General features: G+C 45.2%; 1 protein-coding gene across 4 annotated transcripts in view; it reads left to right on the top strand.

The window, feature by feature from the left end:
• The window catches only part of LOC127620882 (cytosolic acyl coenzyme A thioester hydrolase-like), a 164,868-nt gene that overhangs the window by 59,973 nt on the left and 78,521 nt on the right, over nt 1–26,374 (top strand). For all 4 annotated transcript variants that reach the window (XM_052094218.1, XM_052094220.1, XM_052094221.1 and 1 more), the window contains one exon: nt 2,643–2,729. In XM_052094218.1, the coding sequence (XP_051950178.1) occupies nt 2,643–2,729 (87 nt within the window). The remainder of the gene's footprint in view (nt 1–2,642; nt 2,730–26,374) is intronic.

The raw sequence follows: 26,374 nt of genomic DNA, 5'->3' as shown, positions 1-26,374 counted from the left end.
CACCTGGTCGATGTGAGGAGGGGTGGTCTTCCTCGCCACCACGTCGTTCTGCACTTCAATCCGAGCATAGAAGTCGTTCAGTGCATCTGGAAGCGAGGCATCTTTGTCACAGGCAACTGATGTTGTCCTGTAGTTGGTGATGGCCTAGATGCCCTGCCACTTGTGCCGCGTGTCACCGATATCCTGGAAGTGACTGTGGATTTTCTGGGCATGTGCGACCATAGACTTTACAGGGTAAATTGAGTGCCCGCATTGGTCTTGGTCGCCGAATTCCTCCGCTGAATTCGCGGACCAGAGGGCTAGGGAGGAGTCATCCAGGGAGCCGAGTTTCTGGGATCTCCTGGGGTAAAAGCGCACGGTATTGTCTCAGCGGCGGGAAAGGGCGCTATGTGCAAGTGGTCCCCCCGGTCAGTTTGTCAGTGTGTACCAAGTTCTACTGGCTCGGACCTGAGAAAACACGGGACGAAACCGACTCAACCCTGAGATTGTAAAATCTCGCAAAGTTATTGGGTGTTGCCCAACCCGCTGCTCCACATATGTCTACTAGGGAGGTGCCTCTGGCCAGTGCCCATGAGAACACAACACTTCTTGTTGATTGTGCTCGGACCCACAAGGGGAGGGGCATGGCTTGGGTGCGATAGGGCAACATAATGGCATCCACTACCCAGTGGGAAAGCCTGTTTGGAGACAGCGTTCCCTTTCCGCTGTCCACCAAAGCAGACAAAGAGCTGCTCAGAATGTCTAAAGCTCTGCATGCGGTCCAAGTAGATACGCAAACCACGTACTGGACACAGCAAGGAATGGGCTGGGCCTGCCTCCTCCCGGGGCAGCGCTTGCAAGTTCACTACCTGGTCCCTGAAGGGAGTGGTAGGAACCTTGGTCACGTAGCCTGGTCAAAGGATCACGTGAGTGTCTGCCAGACCGAACTCCAGACAGGTGTCGCTGACAGAGAACACTTGCAGGATAATGTGCCTTGCCACACTGCACACATTGTTCGGGAATGGTTTGAGGAACACGATGAGCATCTTATTGAGCATCTGTGGGATGTGCTGGACCAACAAGTCCGAACCACGGTGGCTCCACCTCGCAACTTATAGGACTTGATGGATCTGCTGCTAATGTCTTGGTGCCAGATACCAAAGGACAACTTCAGGGGTCTTGTACAGTCAATGCCTCAGTGGGTCAGCGCTGTTTTAGCGGCACATGGAGGACAAAAGCATATTAGGCTGGTGGTCACAATGTTTTGGCTCATCAGTGTATACACTTCATTTCTTCTCAAAATGCATTTATTTTCATCTTAGGAAAGAAAACAAAACAATATGTAGCAATATAATGCTTATTTAACATTTTACAAACAAAGCCTTCTACAGTGTAAAGACAGAAATGCACCAAATTATCACCAATTCAAGTAACATTAAACGTTTCCAAAAGTCTCATTTGGAGTTTGAGTAATTGAAAGAACTAATCTCCATAGAGGTTGCATATTCATTGCAATGGAGAACAAATCTCTTAAACTCTCATCCTCCACAATATTAATTTGGTGGTAGACCGTGGCTATCTGCTTTCATACAGCAATCGTAAAGCTGTGTTAATGATTTGTGTCAGCAAAATGGGGATTATTTGAACACACCATGAGAAGCGTTTGCAAACCAACACATCTCATTCTGCATTTGTGTGATGGTTAAGACTTGCTATGCTTCTGTGGTAGTTAAAATGCACATTAAATTGTCTGAAAAATACTTGATTTCTATCACAAGTCCCATCGGGGCTAGTTTTGTACATCAAATAGCACTAAGAGCTCCTCTCTCCATAGTTTTATCACTGACAGGGAAGCGTTGTCAGAGATTCTTTAATTTTCTGAGATAACAACCTCTGTGGCTCCATCATAGGAGAGAGAGCGTAAGCGTCAACTAGCGTGTTACGACAGTACTGCCCATAGAATGTCTATGGGACTCCCGCGTTTATGCTAAGCTTGTAGGCTCCCCTTGGTAGAAGGGCTCTGCCGCTGTTGTGTGTCTGTTTGTGGTGTGTGCACCAGTGTAATGAGTCTGGGCAGACACAATTCAAAGGTTCCGCCCTTCATACCAGTGTTTATGCTCTAATAACGGAAAATGCTATTAAGAAAAATTCACATTTGAAACTTTTTTAATTAATTGCGTTCATTTCTGGCAGCCCTAATACAAATGTCATAATTATGAAATAAAAAGTAATAATTTTGTGATAAAAAGCCAAATTTATGAGATGATAAGTCATAATTTTGAAATAAAAAGTCAAAATATTTATTAAAAAGTCATTATAATAAGATAAAAAGTCAACATTATAAGATACTAAGTAATAATTATGAATTGCTAAATCATAATTATGAGATTAAAAATTAATCTCAAAATGATTCAGCATTTCATAATTATGATTTAGTATCTCAAAATTGTGACTCAGCATCTCATTATTATGATTTAGTATCTCATAATTATGACTTTTTATCTTGAAATTTGGACTTTGTATCTAATAATTTTTATTTGCCAAAGCACATTTTTTTAAGTTTATTGAGCTGAGACAGACAATGTTTGATATATACTGTATGTATTTAAGTGTTTTATCTCTTTTCTGTTGTATTTGTACATGTTTGTGTGTGTGGTTCATAGAGCCCTACACTGTTGGATTTAGTCAGTCGAGTCTGATCCATCTCGTCTGCCCATCAGATTGCACGCTGCATGGCTTTGTACATGGAGGTAAGAAATTCAAGAATATTTATGATTGGGGGGGACTGGATAATTCAACGAGTAAAGATGCTGACTACCACCCCTGGAGTCGCAAGTTCAAATACAGGGCATGCTGAGTGATTCCAGCCAGGTCCACTAAGCAACCAAATTGGCCCGGTTGCTAGAGATGGTAGAGTCACATGGGGTAACCTCCTCATGGTCGCTATAATGTGGTTTTCGCTCTCAGTGGGGCACTTGGTGAGTTGTGTGTGGATGCCGCGGAAAATAGCGTGAAGCCTCCACACATGTTATGTATCCATGCGCACTCAACAAGCCATGGGATAAGATGAGCGGATTGGCGGTCTCAGACGTGGACACAGCTGAGATTCTTCCTCTGCCACCCCGATTGAGGAGAGTCACTAAGCCATCACGAGGAATTAGAGCGCATTGGGAATTGGGCATTCCAAATTGGGAAGAAAATTAATATAAAAAGAAAAGGTATGATTATTAGTGAAGAGCTCATAAAGTGAAGATGGCGCCGCAGATGGCTACCTCTGAATTTTTTGTTGTTTTTGTTTGTTCCAATCAGTTTTACCAGGGATGAACTGCTGAACATTAGGCAGCACATACCAGACAATATTTCCCCAGTTTTTTATTATTATGACATTTTTCTGGACATTTTAGTCAGAGGCGCAGCTGTCTTGTTTAAGCACGCTATTAGACGTAGGCAAGGGAAGCGAGCTGGCGGGCTGGTCAAGCTCCGTCAACATGGCTTTCGAACAGCACTGCCAAGTATTCATCTGGCGAATCTCCTCTCTCTTCCTAACAAAATGAAAAAACCTCTCCTGAACCTTACAAACAAGGACTTTTCAAACTCTGCTGCCTTGTGCTACACAGAAACCTGGCTGTGTGAAGCCATTCCGGAAAGTTCAAAGCGGATTGCATTGCGGAGTTAATGGGGAAAAGGAGAAAGGGTGGAACGTGTTTTTACATCAATGAAACTTGGTGTACAGATGTAACAATGTAGAAGATGTGCTGTCCTAATTTGGAAGCACTCTTTATCAAATTTAAGCCTTTTTAATCACCACAGGAGTTTTCCTCGTTTATTCTGGTGAGTGTTTATATTCCTCTCCACACGTGCATGAATGTGATGCTGCAACATCTGGCTGATCAGATCACAGACATGGAACAACAATGCCCAGACTCAGTTATTATTATTCTCTGTGATTTTAACAAAACCAATATCACCTATGAACTGCCAAAATACAGACAGCATGCCCCACCAGTGACAGAAATATACTGGACCAGCAGTTCACACAACATTAAAGGATGAATATTGCTCTGTCCCTAGAACAGCTTTGGGACTCTCTGATCACTGTCTGGTTCATCTTCTTCTGACTTACAGGCAGAAATTAAATCAGCTAAACCTGTGGGATAGACTGTAAAAAAATTTACCAATGACGCAGAGCTGGAACTACTAGCCTGCATTGACTGCTCTGATTGGAGTGTTTTTGAAGTTTCAGACACCAATCTTGACAAGCTCACAGATACTGTGACATCATATATCAGTTGGCAGATGCTAATTTATACTCCCTCCACCTGGCTGGTGATTATGAAAATAAAGCACCTGAAAATCTGAGGAAAATTTAGCTAGTGTGGTGGCAACTTAAGACGTAATTGTCGACTTACAGTTGAAGTCAGAAGTTTACATACACTTAGATTGAAGTCAATAAAACTAATTTTTTTGACCACTCCACAGATATAATATAAGAAAACTATAGTTTTGGCGAGTCATTTAGGTCATATGATTTGTGCATGACATGAGTAATTTTTCCAACAATTCTTTACATACAGATTGCTTCACTTTTAAATGACTATACACACATACACTATCAGAAGTTTACATAGACTTTAGCCAAATACATTTTAAGTCCTGACATTTAATCATAGAAATCATTCCCTCTCTAAGGTCAGTTAGGATCACTACCTGAATGTGATATGTAAGGATAATTGTAGTGAGAATTATTTATTTATGCTTTTAATTCTTTCATCACATTCCCAGTGGGTAAGAAGTTTACATACACTTTGTTAGTATTTGGTAGCATTGCCTTTAAATTGTTTAACTTGGGTCAAATTTTTTGTGTAGCCTTCCAAAAGCTTCTCACAATACATTGCTGGAATTTTGGCCCATTCTTCCAGACAGAACTGGTGTAACGGAGTCAGGTTTGTAGGCCTCCTTGCTCGCACTTGCTTTTTCAGTTCCACCCACGTATTTTCTATCGGATTGAGGTTAGGGCTTTGTGTTGTCCATTTGGAAGTCCCATTTGCGACCAAGCATTAATTCCTGACTGATGTCTTGACATGTTGCTTCAATAAATCTGCATAATTTTCCTTCCTCATGATACCATCTATTTTGTGAAGTGCACTAGTCCCTCCTGCAGTAAAGCACCACTTTTTTATTGTAGCTTTAGAGCAGTGGCTTCTTCCTTGTAGAGCAACTCTGGTTATGTCGATATAGGACTCATTTTACTGTGGATATAGATACTTGTCTACCTGTTTCGTCCAGCATCTTCACAAAGTCCTTTGCTGTTGTTCTGGGATTGATATGCACTTTTTGCACCAAACTACATTCATTTTTAGGAGACAGAATGCATCTCCTTCCTGAGCGGTATGATGACTGCATGGTCCCATGGTGTTTATACTTACATACTATTGTTTTCACAGATGAACGTGGTACCCTTGCTCCCAAGGATGAACCAGACTTTTAGAGGTCCACAATTTTTTTTATGAGGTCTTGGCTGATTTCTTTTGATTTTCCCATGATGTCAAGCAAAGAGGCACTGAGTTTGAAACTAGGCCTTAAAATACATCCAGAGGTATATCTCCAATTCAATACGCCTCCTATCAGAAGCTAATTGGCTAATTGTCTAAAGGCTTGACATCATTTTCTGAAATTTTCCAAGCTGCTTAGAGGCACAGCTAACTTAGTGCATGTAAAGGATATAAACTGACAATTGAGACTTAATATTTTGCAAATGCAAATTTATGTCATGCAACTGCAATTTTATACCTCACAATTGTGACTTTTTTATATCTGGAAAATTCGACTTTATGTCTTAGTCTACAACTTTATTTCTTGTAATTATGATATAAACAGACAATTGCAAGTTTCAATCTCACAACTTTGATTTTAGATTACACAATTGTGACTTTGAATGGGGAAATGCGAGAAAAAAGTCACAGTTGTGAGAAATAATCTTATCATAATAATTTATTTTATTTCATGGAGTTATCTGGCTTCCATATTTGACAAAAATGTAGCATACAACTTTTTGAAATGTTTATTGTTGCCTAATGTCTACTGTTCCCTTTACAAAAAGCTTCACTATGATGCTGCGCTGCTAAGCGCTATGGGGAACGCTATGGGAGCTGAAATAATGTGTGTAACATGTCAATGAACATTGACCGGAATTTATAGCCTCGGCTGATGTAACCATTAGATGCACCTGTGGCCAGGCTATAAATGGATGCGTCACCAGGTGTCGTCAGATCCTCTTTTTTCAGAGCGATTCTGTGGTTGTGTGTTTTACGACCCTGTCAAAACTTTCTTTCCTCTGCTAGGAGTTAGAATTTGTTAGGCAGTGTGCAGTGAACCTTTTCTCCTTTCCTCTTCTTTCTAAGAAAGTAATATATATATTTAAAAGAGAGAATGACTGAAAGCCGGGGCAAACAATGCTTTTTCCCCTGTTCTCGCTCTATAGCCGAAGAGGACACGCATCAGTTTTACTCTGTTTGTTTGGGGGAAGAGCACGCTGCTCTCGCGTTGCAGCGGGGCGGGTGCGAGCACTGCGATTTGCTTTCTGGCAAAGTGCTTCACGCTCGACTCGCTCGCTTCCGGGAGTCAGCAGAGGGCAAGGTCGGTCACCAAGCACAGCTCCTGCATCTATCCCGGGGCGGAACTACCCTGGTGCAGCTCTTTCAGCACCTTGGTTTGGTGTACTTGAAGGAGAGTCATGGCGTGCAGGGTGGAGGTGGCTTGCCCAGTGGCACCATAGGCCCTGGCCGTCAGGGATGATGTAAGCCTACAGGCCCTGGAAGGGAGCTTCGGGCGCTCGTGCCAGGTGGCTGTGCTCTGCGGGCGTAGGTGCACCATGAATTTCCACTGGGGGCATCGCCGTATAACCCCTGGCCGCCCCACCATCGAGGGTAGTGAGAGCAGGGGAGCTGAAAGATCTGGACCGGGCAGTGAAAGGTGCCTCCCACGACCTTGTCAGCTCCTCATGCACTTCCGGGAAGAAAGGCACTGGGGCACGGTGTGGCTGTGAGCAGTGCCGCGAGCCCAGATACCAATCGTCGAGCCGCGAGGGTTCAGGAGAGAGCGGAGGTTTCCACTCTAGCCCGACTCGCGGGGTGGCCCAGAAAAGCATGTCCTTCATTTCAGCATCCGCCTGTAACTGGGTGACCACACCCGAGGGGGGAAGCTCAGCGGAGGTTTCCGCATCTGGCTGGATGAGCCCGCTTTCCGACGCTCTGCTCGAGAGCTCATCACATTCACGGGCACCGAACAAGAGGTCGAACTCACCATGGGATGCACCGGCGCACTCATCCGAGCGCCTAACTGCAGCAACGAACATGCAGGGGAATAGGAGGAACGTGGGGATTTCCCCGGCAGAGGTGGTCCCTTTGTGGTCCCCGAATCGCCCCCAGTGCTCGTCGCTCTGGCTTCATACTCGTAGGCAGGGAGCCGCTGGGGTGGTGTGTTTTCTGACAAAAGTGAGCTGCGACCGCAATGTTGCCATGGTCATATCCTCGCAATGAGGACATGACACATCCATGAAAGATGTCTCGTGTGGGCAGCGACCAGGCATGAAAGACCACATCCTGGAATAACACACAACCGGAAGGGCATCTTTAAAAATACGCATCTTTAAAAAGACGTTCCGATGTGTGCCGCTCTTATGGAATATACTCTTTTAGATGGAAAATACTCTTTTAAAATATATTCTTGTAGATCTGCCGAAGCACCCAGGGGTGATCTCTGCAGTGCACCCATGCAGAGAGGGGAGAAAGCCGCTGTAATGTGCCATAATGATCCAGCAGAGGTGAAATGGAAGATGTGGGAAATTCAGCTCACTGAACCATCGACCACTCGGCTCCGAAGAGAAAATCTGAATGAGGGGTATGCACATTCCCTCCTTTATACCCCTATGTCTGTGGGAGTGGCATGCAAATACCACTCGCCAATTCCCATTGGCCTTTTATCAAAGATCAGAGGTCTTTCGGGCTCTCAAGAGTGATCCCTAGTGTCACTACATAGACACAATATCAAGTGAGTGACAGATTGGGAACATCCAGATAGCGGCAGTTCTGCGGACGGAAACGCTTTGTTTTTTGCAGACTCCGTTTTCTGTTCTTGGCTCCCATGGGTATTTAGGATTTCATGAGTTTGTTTAGGATTTTGTGGGTAATTAGGATCATGTTGGTTTTAAGGATCTTGTGGGTGTTTTGGATTTTGCTTGGGTGTTTAGGTATTTGGTATTTAGATTGTGTAGGTATTTAGGAATGTGTTGGTGTGTGGGTGTTTAGGAATGTGTTGGTTTGTAGGATTGTGCGGGTGTTTAGAATCTGAGTTCACAAGGGAGAGCAGAACAAATGACAGTATACATTTCTTGGGACATGTGCCATGTGTTTTTTGGGAGAGTGTGTTAATTGACAGAGATTGAATGTATGTGTTTACGGAGAGAGGGCATCGATAAAACTAACAGATGGGTGCATGAATGCATCTCGATCTCCTCCAACAGGGTTGATTACAGAGTGCAGACAGGTTACATAAATTGTGTGAGTTTGTATGTGTATCTGTGTCTGAATTACTACAGTGTGCCAATACCACTCTGTTGTAGCCGTATTAAGATAGTGGGAGCTCTGTATGAGTAAACCCCAGCTAAGTCTTTAGTCGATACTAAATTACTCAATATTTCAAAGGACCATTCAAGAACATGTCCTGGTCATATTTCATATCAAAATCATATTATATATTTAAAAATCTCATTATATTTTGCTCAAAGAAAATGAAATCTGCCTTTTGGAACATTGTGACGTTTGTATTTTGCATTGTGACATTTACACCTTTTACTCAAAAACGTTTGTTGTTTTATTATTATTTGTATTATTTAAATGTAAAATATTGTGGGAATACCTGTTTTAGGGCCTTTAATTTATGCTGAATAAAAAATTCTTTGTTTTACAGTATTTTTTACTGTAGCTTAATACAGGGGAAAAAAATGCTTGTATTACAGTAATGTGTTAAGTGAATATTCTGGGTTAAATGCAATTATGGACAGCATCTGTGGGACGCTGTAGATTTCCACAGATAATATTTCTGATGTGTCTCACTGTGTCAATATGTAACAATGCATTTACAGCAATACACTTACAAAAAGAATAAGCAGTAAGCATGCAGCACTTAAACACAAACACTTAAACATCATATGTATAATACACAAATGTAAAAGCTTTTTTGTCATTAAGTTTTGCTTAAGTAATTAGCTTGTTTTTGTATTTACCATTGTGGTCCGCATTGTAAAAATTTAATTTTTAATTTATCTTTCATGGAGGCTCAAGTTCTTGTAGCACTTACTGAAGGTATTTGTAACAGTTTAAAGATGGGCAAGGAGGAGGTGGGAACCGGCTGAACAGTTAACATAAACTTTAATTATTTAAATGAACTTAAAACAACATAAAACATAAGGACACAGACACACATGCAGCACGGCCGTGTTGATGTCCCATTACTTTAAAGCATTAGAGGCTCAAATCCCATAATTTTATGGGCCAGTCACAGCATCCTGCACCGTATTCTCCCCGTTGTCGTTCTCTGGAAGGCACACATGTAAACGCATTCAGCGGGAGATGCTGATGTAAACACAAAGAAGTTGTGCAACAGTTAAACCCATCCATGTAACACATGGTGATTGAGTGCAAACGTTCCTCCTGGGGCCTAGTGAAACATTAAGACCTGGAGCACATTCATACGGCCTTGACTGCATGGTACTTTGGTTGCGCAGTTGAAGCGCCCTTAATGGGCGGTGACACTAGGCTTTGAGCATGCAATTTTATTTCGGACAATGCAACGGACCAGAAAATTGTCACACGTCCTTTAACTGTTTTACATTGGTGCCAATGTAACACAGTTAAAGGATGGGAAAGGAGGAGGCGAGAACCGGCATGACGATATAAATCATAGTTTAATGGTAAACTTAAAAGACAACAAAAACACACATGACGGACATGTCCGCTAACGATCTCTCTCTCCCGCACGGCCCTCTGCAGTCAGCCTTTAAACCTCACGGAGGCATAATTAGCCTAATACGGGACCGGGTGTGTAGGATCACGACCCGGCCCCGCCCTCCGCCCTGCCACAGTCTGATTTCACAGCTTTAAAATATTTATTCTTTATATTGAGATAAGAGGTCAGTGAGTGACGTTTCAATTTACTGTTGGTAATGTGTCTTTTCATCATGCAGATTCGCAGGTCAGAGTTCACAAAACTTGAACTTATGTCCTCAGCGGAACATAACATTTATTTGCATGAGCATGTGTTTCCTGCGTTTGAATGGGAGTAAATGGAAGTGTTGTGTGACCACCCCTTTAGGCCGCCTGTGATTTGCCTTCCACTACCACTAATTTGAATTAGACGAACATTGCCTTTGCAAACTTACAACTCTTTCTGACTGAGAAGAGGGAAGTGGGAGTATTGTTGATGTTGAATAATTTCCATGTTGCCTATTAAAGAGATTTGTGGATAATATAAAAAAATTACAGTTGTTTAACTTCAATCTATAAAGCCAAATGTACTGAGATGTTGTCTATGTTCAGAATAGCATACTAGCATGCTACTCATACTATTTCTGCAGTATATAGTATGTATACTGTGCACTGTATGCCAATTTTCTTTATGAAGAGAATAATCGCATAACATACTGTATTTTATTTGTCAACATGTGCAGCATACAACAGAGCACACTGCACAGAATATTGTATCCCACAATTGCAATGTACTCGACTTGACCTTCCAGTTACAGTTTGATGAATACATGAAGTAATTACAGCTGTGATTTTTTTTCAGGGACCCATGGTCATGGAAAACCAGGAAATGTTTTCATTTTCTGGAAAAGTCTTGGAAATGAATACAATCTCAAAAGTTATAGGAATTTATATAGTGATTGTACAGTATTCTAGTTTTTGTCTGCTCTAAAAATATCTTATCAGCTAGATAAGCTAGATCTGCTCTTGTTTTCGGTTTTAAATATCTCCATAATTCAACCGTAGTGGTGGAAACTCTGCACCCATCATAAGAGTGAGTCAGCTCGACTTTCATTTAACCTTACCAAAGGCTGATGGAGATAGATAGAGAGAGCTTTCATGAATTTAAATTACTGTAATGCTCAGGTTCATTGTCTGTAATATGAGCTATTATCCTTGCAGCATAAAAATGATGTTCATATTTATGTTAATACATTGCTTATTTGGTTTGAGAAAAGCTATTTTGACTGATGTGCTAGACCATAAAAAACAACAGCATAGGGCAAGAGCTTAAATGTTTACAAAATATTAATGTCCACTTTTATGAGTTTTTTCTTCTGAATTCAAATCAAGTTAGTGATGATGTAGTCTCATGACCATGCTTTTGACTTTGTGTGACTTTGCAGCTTTCCCCGGCTAAGAACCACAGAGTTAGACTGGAAGAAAAACTCTTAGTTGATATGTGAAGACACCAAACACAGTTTGATTTATTTTAACATGTTGTTTAGGAAGAGCTTTACCTGTCCAATCCAGTGTTTAGGTCTTTCTCAAAAGCACTCATAGCAGCCTGGTACTGAGTACTGCATGGTTTCCAGACAGACTGATGTAAAACTGTGCACCCTGAATGCCGGAATTTGCATAAAGCCAGCCAATCAGATTGGAACTAATGTGGTCAGCCAGCTCTTGCCAACTTTATGTGCAATATGCAATAGACAGGAATGTCCCGGGTTCAATACATATTTAGTTCAATCAACAGCATTTGTGGTATAATGTTGATTACCCAAAAACAATTATTTTTACTCGTCTCTCCAGACGAGTTTGCTAAAAAAGCAAAAATCTAAGTGACAGTAAGGCACTTACAATGGAAATGAAAGTACTTACATTAATTCTTAAGTAAAAAAAGCCATTTTACGTGTGTATTATTTGAGCCAAATAAAGTTGCTTAAATCTGTGTTTATCAGCACTACAGGGTCCACGGCATTGAATGGTCTGCAACAAACCTGACAGGATTATGTGTGAATGCTTGCTGGTGAAGACTGCTGCCAACACAACATATAACCTTAAATTCAGAATGCCCCCTTTTGTCACACTCATACAAAAATGCAGCAGCCATTCCCTGCATCTCCCATTTTTACACCACAGCGCATCTAGAGATGACGCTTTCTCACTAGCTGAGATTTGTGAAGAAGATTTGCCATATATTGTCAAGAGAGAGTTTTTGGAGATGGAGTGTGCTTTTAGTGCCTTGTGTAAATTGAGGGAATCTCACTTGAAATTGAGGGTCCCCAGGGTCCAGTGCAAAACCCAGCTTATACAGGGAGATCAAGTAGTCAAGTTTCTGCCTGCATGGTGTCAACGGAGCTGACAAAACGTCTAGGTTACGTATGGAACCTACATTCCTTGATGCAGGGAACGAGACGTTGTGTCAAAGAAGTGACACTAGGGGTCTCTCTTGAGTGCAGAATATGTCTCTGATCTATGAAAAAAGGCCAATTGGAATTAGGCAGACAGTATTTGCATACCCCGCCCCGGACATACGGGCATAAAAGCGGGCAAATACGTAGAGTTCATTCAGGATTTTTCTGAGGAGCCGGCTCAGCGACATGGCCAGGAGGACACAACGTCTCGTTCCCTCCATCAGGGAACGGAGGTTACATACGTAACCTAGACGTTCCCCGTCTGTCGCTCTCTCGGCGTTGTGTCGAAGAAGCCACACTAGGGGTCCAATTCAAATCACGCCATGCGCTGAACCGTGTACGTGTACTGCTGACACAAGAGCGGGCAAGTTTTTCACGTGCAAAGGCGACCAGTTGTGTCAGACTGCACGTACCCTTCCCCGATGCCCCCATAAAAAGTCATCGGAATCCTTTTGGTTGCCCTAAGCAGGGGAACAAGGCGACGCTTGCCAATCTGGGAACGGGCCGAGCCTAGCTGGGCCTCTTTTTTCTCTATGTTTCTTGCATAGAGCAAAAGCGGCTGGGGCCCTTACACGCATCGTGGGAAGGAGGTCTTACCCAGTTTCCTACTTTTTCAGGGGGAAAAGACCCTGCGGAGACCATAGCTGCCCAGAGAGGGGGAGGTCAGTGGCAAATACATCACATGGCCATTCAGGTCACATGTGGAAACATGGCACAGTGGTAGATCCAGCCTCAGGGAGGGGGGAGTTGCTACAGCGCGGCAACCAGGGGGTAGCTGGAACTGCCCAAGGGAGATGCGGGTCCACTCGCAAGGGGACCGTACCGTGAAAAATACACACACGAGGAGTCCAAGCAGGAGTCCCAACCTGCGGAGCATGTATTCCAGTACAGGGTAGATTTAGTACCCGCAGTGGATAGGGTCAGCGAATTCCTCCGCTGAATTGTGGACCCACAGGGCTAGGGAGGAATCGTCCAGGGATCGTAATGTACGGAATCTCCTGGGAGAGACAGCACACAATTTTACCTCACCCGAGGGAAAGGGCGCTAGGTGCAAGCGATCCACCCGGCCAGTCCATCAGCGTGTTACCGAGTTCTACTGGCTCGGACCTGAGAAAACACGGGATGATACTGACACAACCCTGAGACTGTAAAATCTTGCAAATGTATTGGGTGTTGCCCAACCCGCTGCTCTACATATGTCTGCCAGGGAGGTCCCCCTGGCCAGTGCCCACGAGGACGCAATAGTCCTTGTTGAGTGTGCTTGGACCCGGGGGGGGGCACGGCCTGGTTGTGATACTAACCACTAAAAAAAAAAGAAAAGCCTCTGTTTGGAGACAGCGTTCCCTTTCCACTGTCCACCAAAGCAGACAAAGAGCTGCTCAGAACATCTAAAGCTCTGCGTGCAGTCCAAGTAGGTAGGTAAAGCACGTACCGGACACAGTAACGAAGGGGCTGGGTCTGCCTCCTCCCAGGGCAGTGCTTGTAGGGCGTACCAGAGTGGGCAGTGAGAGGTTTCTCGGGAGGCAAACAGGTCTACCTGGGCCTTGCCGAACCGTTACCAAACAAGCTGGACCGACTGGGGGTGAAGACTCCACTCTCCACTGGGCAAGCATTGTCGTGACAGCACGTCCGCTATCACATTGAGGTTGCCGGGGATGTGAGTGGCACGCAGCGACCTGATGGGCAAGTCGTGACATGTTGTGGGAGTGCTCTCCGCCTTGGCGATTTATGTACGTACCACTGCTGTGCTGTCTGACCTGACTAGGACATATTTGTCCCAAACTAAGGGGAGAAACTTCCTCAGGGCAAAGAAAACAGTCAGCAACTCTAGGCAGTTGATGTGCCAACGCAGCGGGGCCCCTTTCCAACGGCCCGCAGCTGCGTGCCCATTGCACATGGCACCCCAACCCGATCTGGAGGCGTCGGTCGTGACCAGGACGCATCGGGACACTTGCTGCAAGGGTACTCCTGCCCGTAAAAATCAGAGGTCTGTCCAGGGTTTGAATGTCTGGCGGCAGACGGTGGTGATTATCACACGGTGCGTGCCGCAGCGCCATGCTCATCTCGGGACTCGAGTCTGAAGTCAGTGCTGAAGTGGTCTCATATGCATCAACCCCAGTGGCGCAACAGCCGTGGAGGATGCCATATACCCCAGGAGCCTTTGGAAAAGTTTTAAAGGGACCATTGCGCCTGGCTTGAAGGAAGCGAGGCATTTCAGCACCGACTGCGCACGCTCGTTGGTGAGGCGTGCTGTCATTGAGACTAACTCCATGCTGAGAAAAGAGATGCTCTGAACCGGGGCGAGCTTGCTCTTTTCCCAGTTGACCTGAAGCCCCAAACGGCTGAGGTGCCTGAGCACCTGGTCTCTGTGCATGCATAGTAACTCTCGCGAGGGGGCCAGGATGAGCCAGTTGTCGAGATAGTTGAGTATGTGGATGCCGGCTTCTCGGAGCGGGGCAAGGGCTGCCTCTGCGTCTTTTGAGTAGACGCGATGGGACAGAGACAGGCTGAAGGGGAGGACTTTGTACTGATATGCCTGGCCGTGGAACACGAACCGTAGGAAGGGTCTATGTCGCGGCAGAATCGAGATGTGAAAGAGTTTGAGCAGAGCCCGACTGAAAACACGCAAGTCCAAGATCGGTCGTAAACCGCTGCCTTTCTTGGGTACAACGAAGTAAGGGCTGTAGAAACCCTTCTTCATTTCGGTTGGAGGGACAGGCTCTATCGCGTCTTTGAGTAAAAGAGTAGTGATTTCCTTGCGCAGGGAACCGGCATGTTCGGCGTGTACTGCGGAAAAACGGATGCCCGCGAAGGGGGGTGGGGCCTTGCAAACTGAATTGCGTTACTGAGTCGAATGGTCCGGCCCAGCCAGCGTGACGGGTTGGGCAGTGAGAGCCACGCCTCCAAATTCCGTGCTAAGGGCACCAAAGTTTTTGACGTACCCGGCGGGGTACGGGATTGGGAGGCAAGGGTGCGTCCCGAGGCTTTGGTGCTGAGAAAGACTCAAAGCTCTTACCTTGCTCTGCACACCCATCAGGGGCGGGTTCATGACTGAGGAGGAGGTCCAGTGCAGGCGTCCTCTAGACTCGTCAGAACCGGCCGGCCGGGGAACAGTCCTGGGGCTGAGGGCGGTGGTCCGTGTCCAGTGTGCCGGGACTGTTGAAATCTGGCGGCAGAGTGCCGTGAGAACGGCATTTGCGGGCCAGGTGACTCAGAGACAAAAGGAAATAACTCTGTTATTGAGAATGTGAGTACCGCAGCCTCAGTCTCTGGGTCGGTCATCTCAGGAGCACCTGGGAGCTTTCCGGGTCCTCAAGGGGGTCCGTGAGATGGGAGGGCGTCCACCTTCTGCAGGGAGCTCGACGCTGGGGCTGAGAGCTGGGCCCACTCTTGTTTGTTGAGGTCGGAGCAACACTTTCTTTCTTGAAAGCCGCAGGAGGACGCCCTCAGCGAGCAGACAGGGCGAAATAGTCTAAAAATGCGGCGCTCCTGCACAAGACACTGTAAAAACATTATAACCTTGCACGACGTCCGTCTAGGAAAACAATTGAAGAAAAGTGCGAACTGACACAAAACACGTTCGTGTGAACAGCCCCTAAGACAACTGATAACCTTACGCAGGCCACTGAAAATGTCAAACGGTGCATTTGGTCCGCAGGTCGCCAGTTGAACACTGCGGGTGTTTGGTGATATCAGCATAGACGGAGCCCCAAGGGCATATGCCCACGATGACGTCAGCATAGGCGGAGCACCACACTATCAGATTTCTTCTCTTTTAGGGAAGCATAGACATCTCTCGTGCTCTGGAACCCTAAAGCAACGCTGTTGATCTGCACCCGGTCATGGTGTTTTCCACATTGTGCTTAATACATCCTTATGTCTGATGAGCAAGAGTGCTGTCTTTTATGCTTGGGCTGAGCCCACACTGAAGCAGTGCTCGTTGGGTCTGATTTTGTTCATTATGAACACATAAAGCTCAGGACACTGCGCTCATGGCTTACTTTGATTAAGAATGTGGAAGTGAGACTACCACCCCTGGAGTCGCGAGTTCTCTATGATCCAGCCAGGTCTCCTAAGCAACCAAATTGACCCTGTTGCTAGGGAGGGAAGAGTCAAATGGGGTAACCCCTCTTAATTCAAGAAATTTGATAGCTTAGCGAAGTCCTTCATTTGGAATGGTAAACGTCCCAGATTACATTTAAATAAATTGCATATGCCGATTGACAAAGGTGGGCTAGGCCTACCCAAGATTTAGTTTTATTATTATTCATTCTGTCTGAGACATTTGGTCTGGTTTTGTATTGAACAGGATGTTCTTGCCCCTATTTCACCATTGCAAAGCCTTTCTATCAAACTAATCGGAGAAGTTAAGTTACACCCTGTTATCTCACATTTGCACTCAGTATGGACAAAAGTGTCCAGAGAGTTTAATTTGGGCATTTAGTTAAATGTTGCCTCTCGCAAATGGCTGAACCCAAAATTATGTATTAAATCCCCTTTCTGCTGGTCAGAGCGGATTGTGAGGGAAATTAATTCACTCGGTGACCTATATGAGAGTGGACTGTTGAGATCCTTTGAAAATTTGGTTCAACATTTTGGGATTCCCAGATCTTTAGGTATTTGCACCCTGTATTTACTGGGACTAGCATACACTAAAGCGGCAGATACTCTGGAAGTTGTGATTAGTTCTTTTGGAAAAGGTCATGAGTCATCAGTGTATTACTCCCTGCTAATTCAGAGTCTAGGGGACGGAGCTTTAACTTCTGTCAATAAATTATGGAAGAAAGAATTCAACTTGGTATTGGAGGTGGGAGTGTGGGTAAGGATTCTAAAAAACATCAAGTCTGCATCTAGAGATCCAATGATGCGCCTTATGCAGTTCAAGATTTTACATTGATTCTATTGGACCCCCTCTAGATTGAATAGGCTTGATCTTAAAGACACACTCACCTGCTGGTGATGCCAATCAGAAGATGGATACACAACCATTGTGTTAAGATCCAAGAATATTTTTTTAATATACAGAGTTTTATGTGTGATGCATTGGGCACTCAAATTTAATTTAGCCCCAGACTCTGTATTTTAGGCGATGGGCGGTCATCAATATACGTGATAAACACATAAACAATTGGGTCTGTTGTATTACAAATTTATAAAATGTTAAACACAATCATATATATAAACTGGGAAAGTAGAGTAGACTGCATTTAGCATTTAAGGTATAAATGATAAATAGATCAGCTGTTAGAAAGAGTATTCCAGCAAGAGATTTCCTTCCAGTTCTGTTCTCTCTATTGTAAATTAAATTAGTCAGACTACTGACAATCTCATCCTCTGTCTTTTAATGGCTATTGGAGCCCCAGCCCCAGTTGTCTAAATAGTTAGGTTGATTGGATTAGCATCTCTGTATCTGAATAGTTATGCTGATTGGATTAGGACTGGTAACAATCTAGAGTCTAGGGTGGGTTTCCTATGCCTGTATACATCATTTGCATGCTTTAAAGTTATCACCTGGGTGCTTTGTGTCTATCTCTAAGCACTGCCCTCTAAATGCATGTATAAATTACAATGTAAAGTTCCCTTAGTTAGATGTTGGTCCCTGCAGCTGCTGACAGCACGAATTTCTCAATAAAGAATCCTGCTTGAAGATACAACCGAGTCTCCTGGTCTTACCTTCTGAGTTTCCCACTCTCTAGAAGGATAAAAAGTTTACAACAGGTCCTAACCAGTGTTATGATTGGCAGACTAATTTTTTTAAGGGGATGGAAGTTGGCTGGAGCGCCCTTATTTCAAGAATGGTGCAGAGAGATGGGAGGGTGGCGGCATGTAGATGTCACATTTATGCCCCTCCTTTTCTTCACTAGTGTGGAAATCTATGCGTTTACATCCATCCAAACCATGTAGGCTCACATCTATGCTGTTGGTTAAGGCCTACACTTCAGCATGTCATGGCCTACTAGGCAGATCTGCTGAAGGATTTGGATGAGAGTGGTCCAGACCCGAGAGCCCCCATGAGCAGATCTATGGATTGCCTGGTGTCCACTGAATGCCACATCTGTCAGATTTGAGTGACAGGGACAAATTCATCCTGCTTGATGCCCCGATGTGTCAGCAGGGCTTCATTGGTGATGCTATTGATGCTTCAACAAGAGTTTCCAATTGACTTAGAAGCAATTGTTGGCTTATAGACATCCTGCCAAGATGGGGTAGGTTTGTAGCCCAGACTTTTCGATCGAACTGTACTTCGGGATAGTGTCCAGCCAACCAGATTGTTACTGTTAACTCTTCCGTGTTTTTGTTTTCTGTTTCCCATCGTGGATTTTTTCTTTGTTCGTGTGTTTTCGTCTTGCCCTATTATTCTAATAAAGTATTGCTGCGTTTAGATCCTCGCCCCTCGTTTGTCTTCCTGTTCACCTGCTCATCATAACTGAACGATCGAACCACAATGGATCTAGCAGCGTTCCTCAAAGAGCTGACAGAGGCGGACTTATCAGTGCGGGAGTTCACCCACTTTTTCTCCAGCGTGGCCAGTTACTCCGGCTGGAACGACGAGGTCCTGAAGGTAGCGTACCGCCTCTCGAGCCTCCCAGGGCTCCGCCTCTCGAGCCTCTCGAACCTTCCAGGGCTCAGCTTCCCGAGTCTTCCAGGGCTCCGCCTCTCGAGCCTCTCGAGCCACCCAGGGCTCCGCCTCTCGAGCCACCCAGGGCTCCGCCTCTCGAGCCTCCCAGGGCTCCGCCTCCCGAGCCTCCCAGGGCTCCGCCTCTCGAGCCTTCCAGAGCTCCGCCTCTTGAGTCTCTCGAGCCTCCCAAGGCTCCGCCTCTCGAGCCTTCCTGGGCTTCACCTCTCAAGCCTCCCAGGGCTCCTCCTCTCGAGCCTCCCAGGGCTCCGCCTCCAGAGCCTTCCAGGTCTTCACCTCTAGAGCCTCCTACGGCACTACCTCCCTCGGCTCCGCCTCCAGAGCCTTCCAGGTCTTCGCCTCTAGAGCCTCCCATGGCTCCGCCCCTGAACCTCCAGAGTTTTCCATGGTTCCGCCTCTCTCCGCTCCACCTCCTGAGCCTCCCACGGCTCTGCCCCCAGAGACTCCAGAGCCTTCTAGGGCTCTGCCTCTAGAGCATCCTACGGCGCCACCTCCCTCGGCTTCACCTCCAGAGCCCTCCAGGCCTTCGCCTCTGGAACCTCCTATGGCGCCACCTCCCTCGGCTCCACCTGCAGAGCCTTCCAGGCCACCGCCTCTAGAGCCTCCTACGGTGCAACCTCCCTCGGCTCCGCCTTCAGAGCCTTCCTCGGCTGAGCCTCCTGAGCCTCCCTCAGCTCCACCTCCTGAGCCTCCCATGGCTCCGCCCCCTGAACCTCCAGAGCTTTCCATGGTTCCGCCTCCCTCGGCTCCGCCTCCTGAGACTCCCTCAGCTCCACCTCCTGAGTCTCCCACAGCTCCGTCTCCTGAGCCTCCTGAGCCTCCCTCAGCTCCGCCTCCTGAGCCTCCCACGGCTCCGTCTCCTGAGCCTCCCAAGCCTCCCTCAGCTCCGCCTCCGGAGCCTCCAGAGCCTCCCTAAGCTCCGCCTCCTGAGCCTCCAGAACCTCCCTCAGCTCCGCCTCCGGAACTGAGGGAGCCAGCACTCATCACTGCCAGCCCTGTGTCATAGTGCTCACCTGGTCCTGGACCTTGGCCCAGTGGTAAATTGCCTCCTGGGCAGGCCAAGCGATCCTGATGGTTTCGCACCAGACGGGGTCGTTCACACACAGACCAGCCTGCCCCGGCTCTGAAGAAAGCCCGGACCATTTTGCCTATCACTCTCCCCAAGACCAAATGTCTTTTTTTGCTTACTCCATGACCAATGTGTGTCATGACCTAATAAAGTTAGCAAAACTCGCTGCAGTTGCTCGAGGCACAAACAACTTTTCAAAAACTAGAAAATGTCCAGCTCTTACATCCCAGTTATATTGAACAACAGCCCCCCCAGAGGGTAGGCAGAGCTCAGACCCTATCAGTCACAGACCAAACTCTGTGGCCTCTGACTCACTATTTGGATGCATGGCTAAGTCTTCGGGAATCTCCAGTTGGGAATCTCTGTTCAAGATGGTAACCCAAAGACAGATTCTGTCTCATGTCTGCCCTCTGGACTGGTTTGTATCAGTTGACCTAAATCATGCTTTTTTCATGTACAGCCATTGTTGAGATTCTTCTTCAAAGTTCAAGGTCCTGCTCTTTGGGTTGTCTCTAGCTCCTTGCTCACTCACAAAATGTGTGGATATTGTGCTGGCTCTGCTGAAGCTGAGCGGCATCCGCATATTAAATAACCTCAATGATTGGCTGTTACTACCTTAATCATAGGCACAGGCATGCAAGCATAGATATCTGTTGCTCAGGCATTTGGAGCAGTTGGATCTTAAGGTCATCTGGACAAAGTACGTGTTGGTCAGAATGTTTCCTTCCAAGGTGTGAAACTAGACTCGGTAGCCATGAAGTCCATTATTCACGTTACACAGACTTTACTGTTACTGACCAGTATTTTAAAGTATTTAAAGACTTTTAACCTGATTTTATCTATTTTTAATGTAAAAAAAAAAAAAAATATATATATATATATATATATGTATATATATACTGTAGGCCTACCTACCGTACTTTCTGGTATAAGTCACGTTTATTTCTTTTTTGTCATCATCCTAAGGTCCTGTGACTTATAGTCCAAAGCTACTTTTACACGATACGCACTATAATGAATGTCTGCTATCCAAATGCGCTGCACACCACAACACATGCTTACAAACATTAAACATCATCGAGATGGTAGCGTTTTAAAGTAACCTATTCAGAGTATTTTGCTTTTATAGAGTATACTATGCAACCAGTGTTAATGTTCTGTCCATCATAACAGTATTGTGTTAGCAAACTCTAGCTGCCTACAAACGCAACTCCTCATATGCCCACAAAATTATGTTTCATCGTAGTAAAAATATTAGTTCAAAGTAATAGTCAGTGAGCTGGATAATTAATGCATAGCAGAGTGGGTTTAAGTATCACAAATATACACAAAAAGACAATCGCTAATCTTAATGTATTAATAGAATACAATAGTAATACCAGGGTGGCTACAGGTAATAACAATTAAAATTTAAGACTTTTTAAGACTTTTTAATACCACTTCTAAATGAAATTTAAGACCAAACTTACGATGGAAATACAAATCAAAAGTGAAAATATACAGTAATATTTCCAAGTAAACACACTGTCTGTTCAAAATGAACAGTATGGTAAAATGATAATAACCAATTGAGTTTAAGAACATTGACTAAATGTGTGTAATGCGAAAGGATAACACAACAATCTCATTTCTGTCCTAAATTATATTTATTAGTACAATATTTTCTAAACATTTAGGTCCAATGAACAAATACGTATAAAATAAGTATGTAAATACTGTAAATGAATAAATAAAACGTTCTTCCTTAAAATACTGGGGGCATAAGTATAGACACCTCTATGTTAAATTCATTACATATTGGCAGGTTAACGCCAGACTCTACTACCATTCTAAAACTCAATTTGCCTGTTTTTAATACATTTTTCATTTTAATTTGTCTAATTAACGTGTAGTGCCCTATCCATAGTGGTTATTCACTTGACAAATTAGTAAAGCTTAAATTATATGATACACAAAATATACAAGAGGTTAGTTAATGAATATAGTTATGGCAGACTTACTTTGAAATGCTGAAGTAGGTCCTGGGCAGTTGCATGGCCCATGAACTGTGCTCCATAGAACCTTGACTGGACGTGGTCATTTAACCAATAACGCACATGCAAGTCCATTTGTTTGCTTTTGGTTGTCTGGTTCAGTGTCTCGTCGAACATAATTACAAACGTACCGCATTTTTGAACTTCGGTGATGAGCTCTTTTTTTATATATGGCGCCATTCCAAATTTAGCCACGTATCTGGTCTTGTCTTTTCCACAGGTAAATGACTGTACAAGCCCGGAATCTGGAAACATTGCTTTGAACACTTCTTCAACCCCGTCATTAGACCTGTATGAATTGTGGCTTGTAACAGTCCTCAGCACCCAAATCACCTCTGCTCGGAGTGTTGGCGTAGAGCCACAAATTGCGTGGAGGTCAGCTGGCATTGTTGGCTGTGGATTTCCCATCATAACATCCTGCGTTGTAGCGTTAATATCGTTGTTGCGGTGGAAATGTTGGAACAGAACCTAGCAATGGCGGGCTGCTGGCGTGTCTCTGTGTTTTTTGCTCTGTAAGTGCGATTCCACCGCTCTGAGCCCCATTGTCCCAAGTTTGAAAGTCTTCCGACACATAATGCAGTTCGCTTCATAAATATTTCCAGGCACCGACCTTAACCAAGAATACTCTTCTTTTTCAAGCCATTTGTAATTGAATTTACATTTCCCCATATTTCTAAGTGGCTATGAACCATTGCTATATTACCTGTGGCGAAATTACGAATCCCGCCACGCCAAGACCCGCCCACGAAGCAGCTCGATTGGTTAAGGTTAGGTTAGCCGATTGGTCAGGGGATAGGTCATGTGCAAATGAGATTACGTTACCTTGTAAAAAATATTCGACCCGGCTGGAAGAACGATTGCCTGCATCTTTGCGGTGACGTGACACAAACATATTTAAGACCTATCCAATCTGAATTTAAGACAATTTAATACTTTTTAAGGCCTTATTTTTAGGAAAAGTGATTTAAGACTTTTTAATACATTTTAAGGACCCGCGGCCACCCTGAATACTGTTTTACTCACCTATAGCTGTTTATTTGTTGACAGCATAGAGTTACAAATAAACAAATGTGGCATATTCAGAGGCAGCACTTGTGGGTGCTTCAGCCTCCCCAAGAAAGTCCATAGCACCCCAGCAAATGTTTGTAACAACCAGCAGATTATCATCTGTATGAAATTGTATGAAGAAACATTTTCCCTGACAATAATTATTGTAGCAATCATGTTGTGTGTCCCATTTTTCTGTCTCCTTCTTAGAATAAGAACAAGTAATGCCCTATTTATGAATTAATTACTAATTTGAGTCAAATCTTCAAAGAATCTTCAAAGTCAAGTGGTTTAGCAAAATAGTCTGAATCATTCAGATAACTCATGCACTGTATCGTTTGAGAAATTAAATAAATAGAACAACCAGTTCTATTCAAGCGGAATATTTACTGTCATGATACACAGAGCAGATGAGGAAGTAAATAATTGAAACTTTATTAAGTGCACTCCAACTGCATGTCTCACAACAAATCTCTCTCTCTCAGTAATGTTGGAGTAGCCCCATAATTTAGCAATCTCGGACCCTGCTTTGTAACAACCAGACCCCTTCTACTAAGGTGAGCCTGCAAAGTTAGCAAATAAAGCATAACGCAGTTGTCCCATATACCTTTCTTATGGTGGTTCACTGATGAGGAGACAAAATACAAGAAAAATAAACTGCTTTTGTGAGGGAACGCATAACTTCCATTGTGAAAAAGGCCCAGCAGAGGTTGTACTTCCTTCGCCAGCTGAGGAAGTTCAACCTGCCACCAGTGCTGCTGAAACAGTTCTACTCAGCAGTCATTGAGTCTGTCCTCTGCACTTCAATAACTGTCTGGTTTGGTGCAGCTACGAAATCAGACATCAGAAGACTACAAAGGACAGTTCGGTCTGCTCCTGCTCCCTGCCCCCCCTTCAAGAACTATGCACTTACGGTAGATGGCGCCGAGTATGGCTGCTGCGTTGCGAGCTCCGTTACAACACTGCGGTTTATTGTTTGTTTTGTTTACAGTTCTTTGTTTTTTTGTCTTGGATGTTGTCTGCCTTATTGTTTACGACAGACAAACGCTTTTGGACATTAGTTCTACAATCACACATCGAAAACCGGACTTCAAATTCCTTAATGCCGACCCGCTGTTTACAAACACGCCGGCGGAGCCCTTTGTCTGTGCTGCTCGGCCGCGGAAACGCAGAAGGAAAAGAGGAAAACGAGCCGGCGTTCTCATCAGAGTAAGACGTCGTGCAAATCGACCCCCGCTACCCAGTATACTACTGGCAAATGTTCAGTCTCTGGACAACAAACTCTGCGAGCTGAGAGCGCGGATCTCTTTCCAACGAGAGACGAGGGACTGCTGCGTTATGTGCCTTACAGAAACCTGGCTGTCTACGGAGATTCCAGACTCGGCCATCGAAATCACGGGCTTTTCCGTGCACCGAGCGGACAGAGCGAAAGACCTCTCTGGTAAAAGCAGAGGTGGTGGTGTATGTTTTATGATCAACAAATCATGGTGTGATCAGAGGAACGTACATTTCATCAAGTCTTTTTGCTCTCCTGATCTGGAATATCTCATGCTTCTGTGTCGACCATTCTGGCTGCCGAGGGAATTCACAGCGGTTATCATCACAGCTGTGTACATCCCCCGCAAGCCGACACAGACCGGGCACTCAGGGAACTGTATGGGTGTATAAGTGAGCAGGAAACCGCGCACCCTGAGGCTGCGTTCATTGTTGCCGGGGACTTTAACAAAGCCAACTTCAAAGCAATCGCCCCAAAATACCACCAACACATAAAGTTCAACACACGAGGGGACCGGGTTTTGGATCATTGTTACTCTCCCTTCCGGGAAGGCTACAAATCCCTCCCCGCCCCCCATTTGGCAAATCGGACCATTCTTCCGTTCTGCTTCTGCCCGCTTACAGGCAGAAACTGAAACAGGAAGCACCCACCCTCAGAACGATCCAGTGCTGGTCGGACCAATCAGACTCTGTGCTACAAGACTGTTTTGATCACGCGGACTGGGAGATGTTCCGGTCCGCCTCTGATGACGACATCGAGGTTTACGCTGACAGCGTAACGTGTTTCATCAGGAAGTGCGTAGAGGACGTTGTTCCGACCAAAACTATACGGATATACCCCAACCAGAAACCATGGGTTAACGGCGATGTTCGCGCGGCACTCACTGCGCGGACCTCCGCTTTAATTCTCCTAACACGGAGGAGCGTAAACAAGCCAGTTATGCCCTCCGTAACACTATCAGTGCAGCTAAACGCCAGTACAGGCACAAGCTTGAAGGCCAGTTCAACACCACTGACTCTAGAAGTATGTGGCAGGGAATTAACACAATCACGGACTACAAGCGGAATAAAGTCTCCGCCATGAACACCGCTGCATCTCTCCCGGACGAACTTAATACATTTTATGCTCGTTTTGAGGACAGTAACACCGCCCTCGCGGAGAGAGCACTCGCTGCTGACGCTACAGAGGTTGATTCACTCTCCGTCTCTGTTGTGGATGTAACCCGATCATTCCGACGGGTGAACATCCGTAAAGCCGCGGGTCCAGACGGCATTCCGGGCCGCGTCATCAGAGCGTGCGCGAATCAACTGGCTGGTGTTTTTACGGACATTTTCAATCTGTCCCTCTCCCTGTCTGTAGTCCCCACATGCTTCAAAACATCAACCATTGTGCCTGTACCAAAGCAAGCTATAATCACATGCTTAAATGACTGGCGTCCTGTTGCTCTGACCCCCATCATCAGCAAATGCTTCGAGAGGTTAATCAGAGATCACATCTGCTCTGTTCTGCCCCCCTCTTTGGACCCATTGCAGTTTGCCTACCGCATCAACCGCTCCACTGATGATGCCATTGCATCTACAATACACACTGCTCTCTCCCACCTGGAAAAAAGGAACACATATGTGAGAATGCTGTTTGTAGACTACAGCTCAGCATTCAACATCATAGTGCCCTCCAAGCTTGATGAGAAACTCCGGGCTCTGGGCTTAAACAGCTCGCTGTGCAGCTGGATCCTGGATTTCCTGTCAGGCAGACGTCAGGTGGTTAGAATGGGCAGCAACACCTCCTCATCACTGACCCTCAACACTGGAGCCCCGCAGGGCTGTGTTCTCAGCCCACTCCTGTATTCCCTGTACACACATGACTGTGTGGCAACACATAGCTCCAATGCCAT

This window comes from Xyrauchen texanus, chromosome 27 (assembly GCF_025860055.1).
Source record: "Xyrauchen texanus isolate HMW12.3.18 chromosome 27, RBS_HiC_50CHRs, whole genome shotgun sequence".
Classification (NCBI taxonomy): domain Eukaryota; kingdom Metazoa; phylum Chordata; class Actinopteri; order Cypriniformes; family Catostomidae; genus Xyrauchen; species Xyrauchen texanus.
The sequence above is the reverse complement of the archived record's forward strand: the minus strand, read 5'-3'. Positions and strand labels throughout refer to the sequence as shown.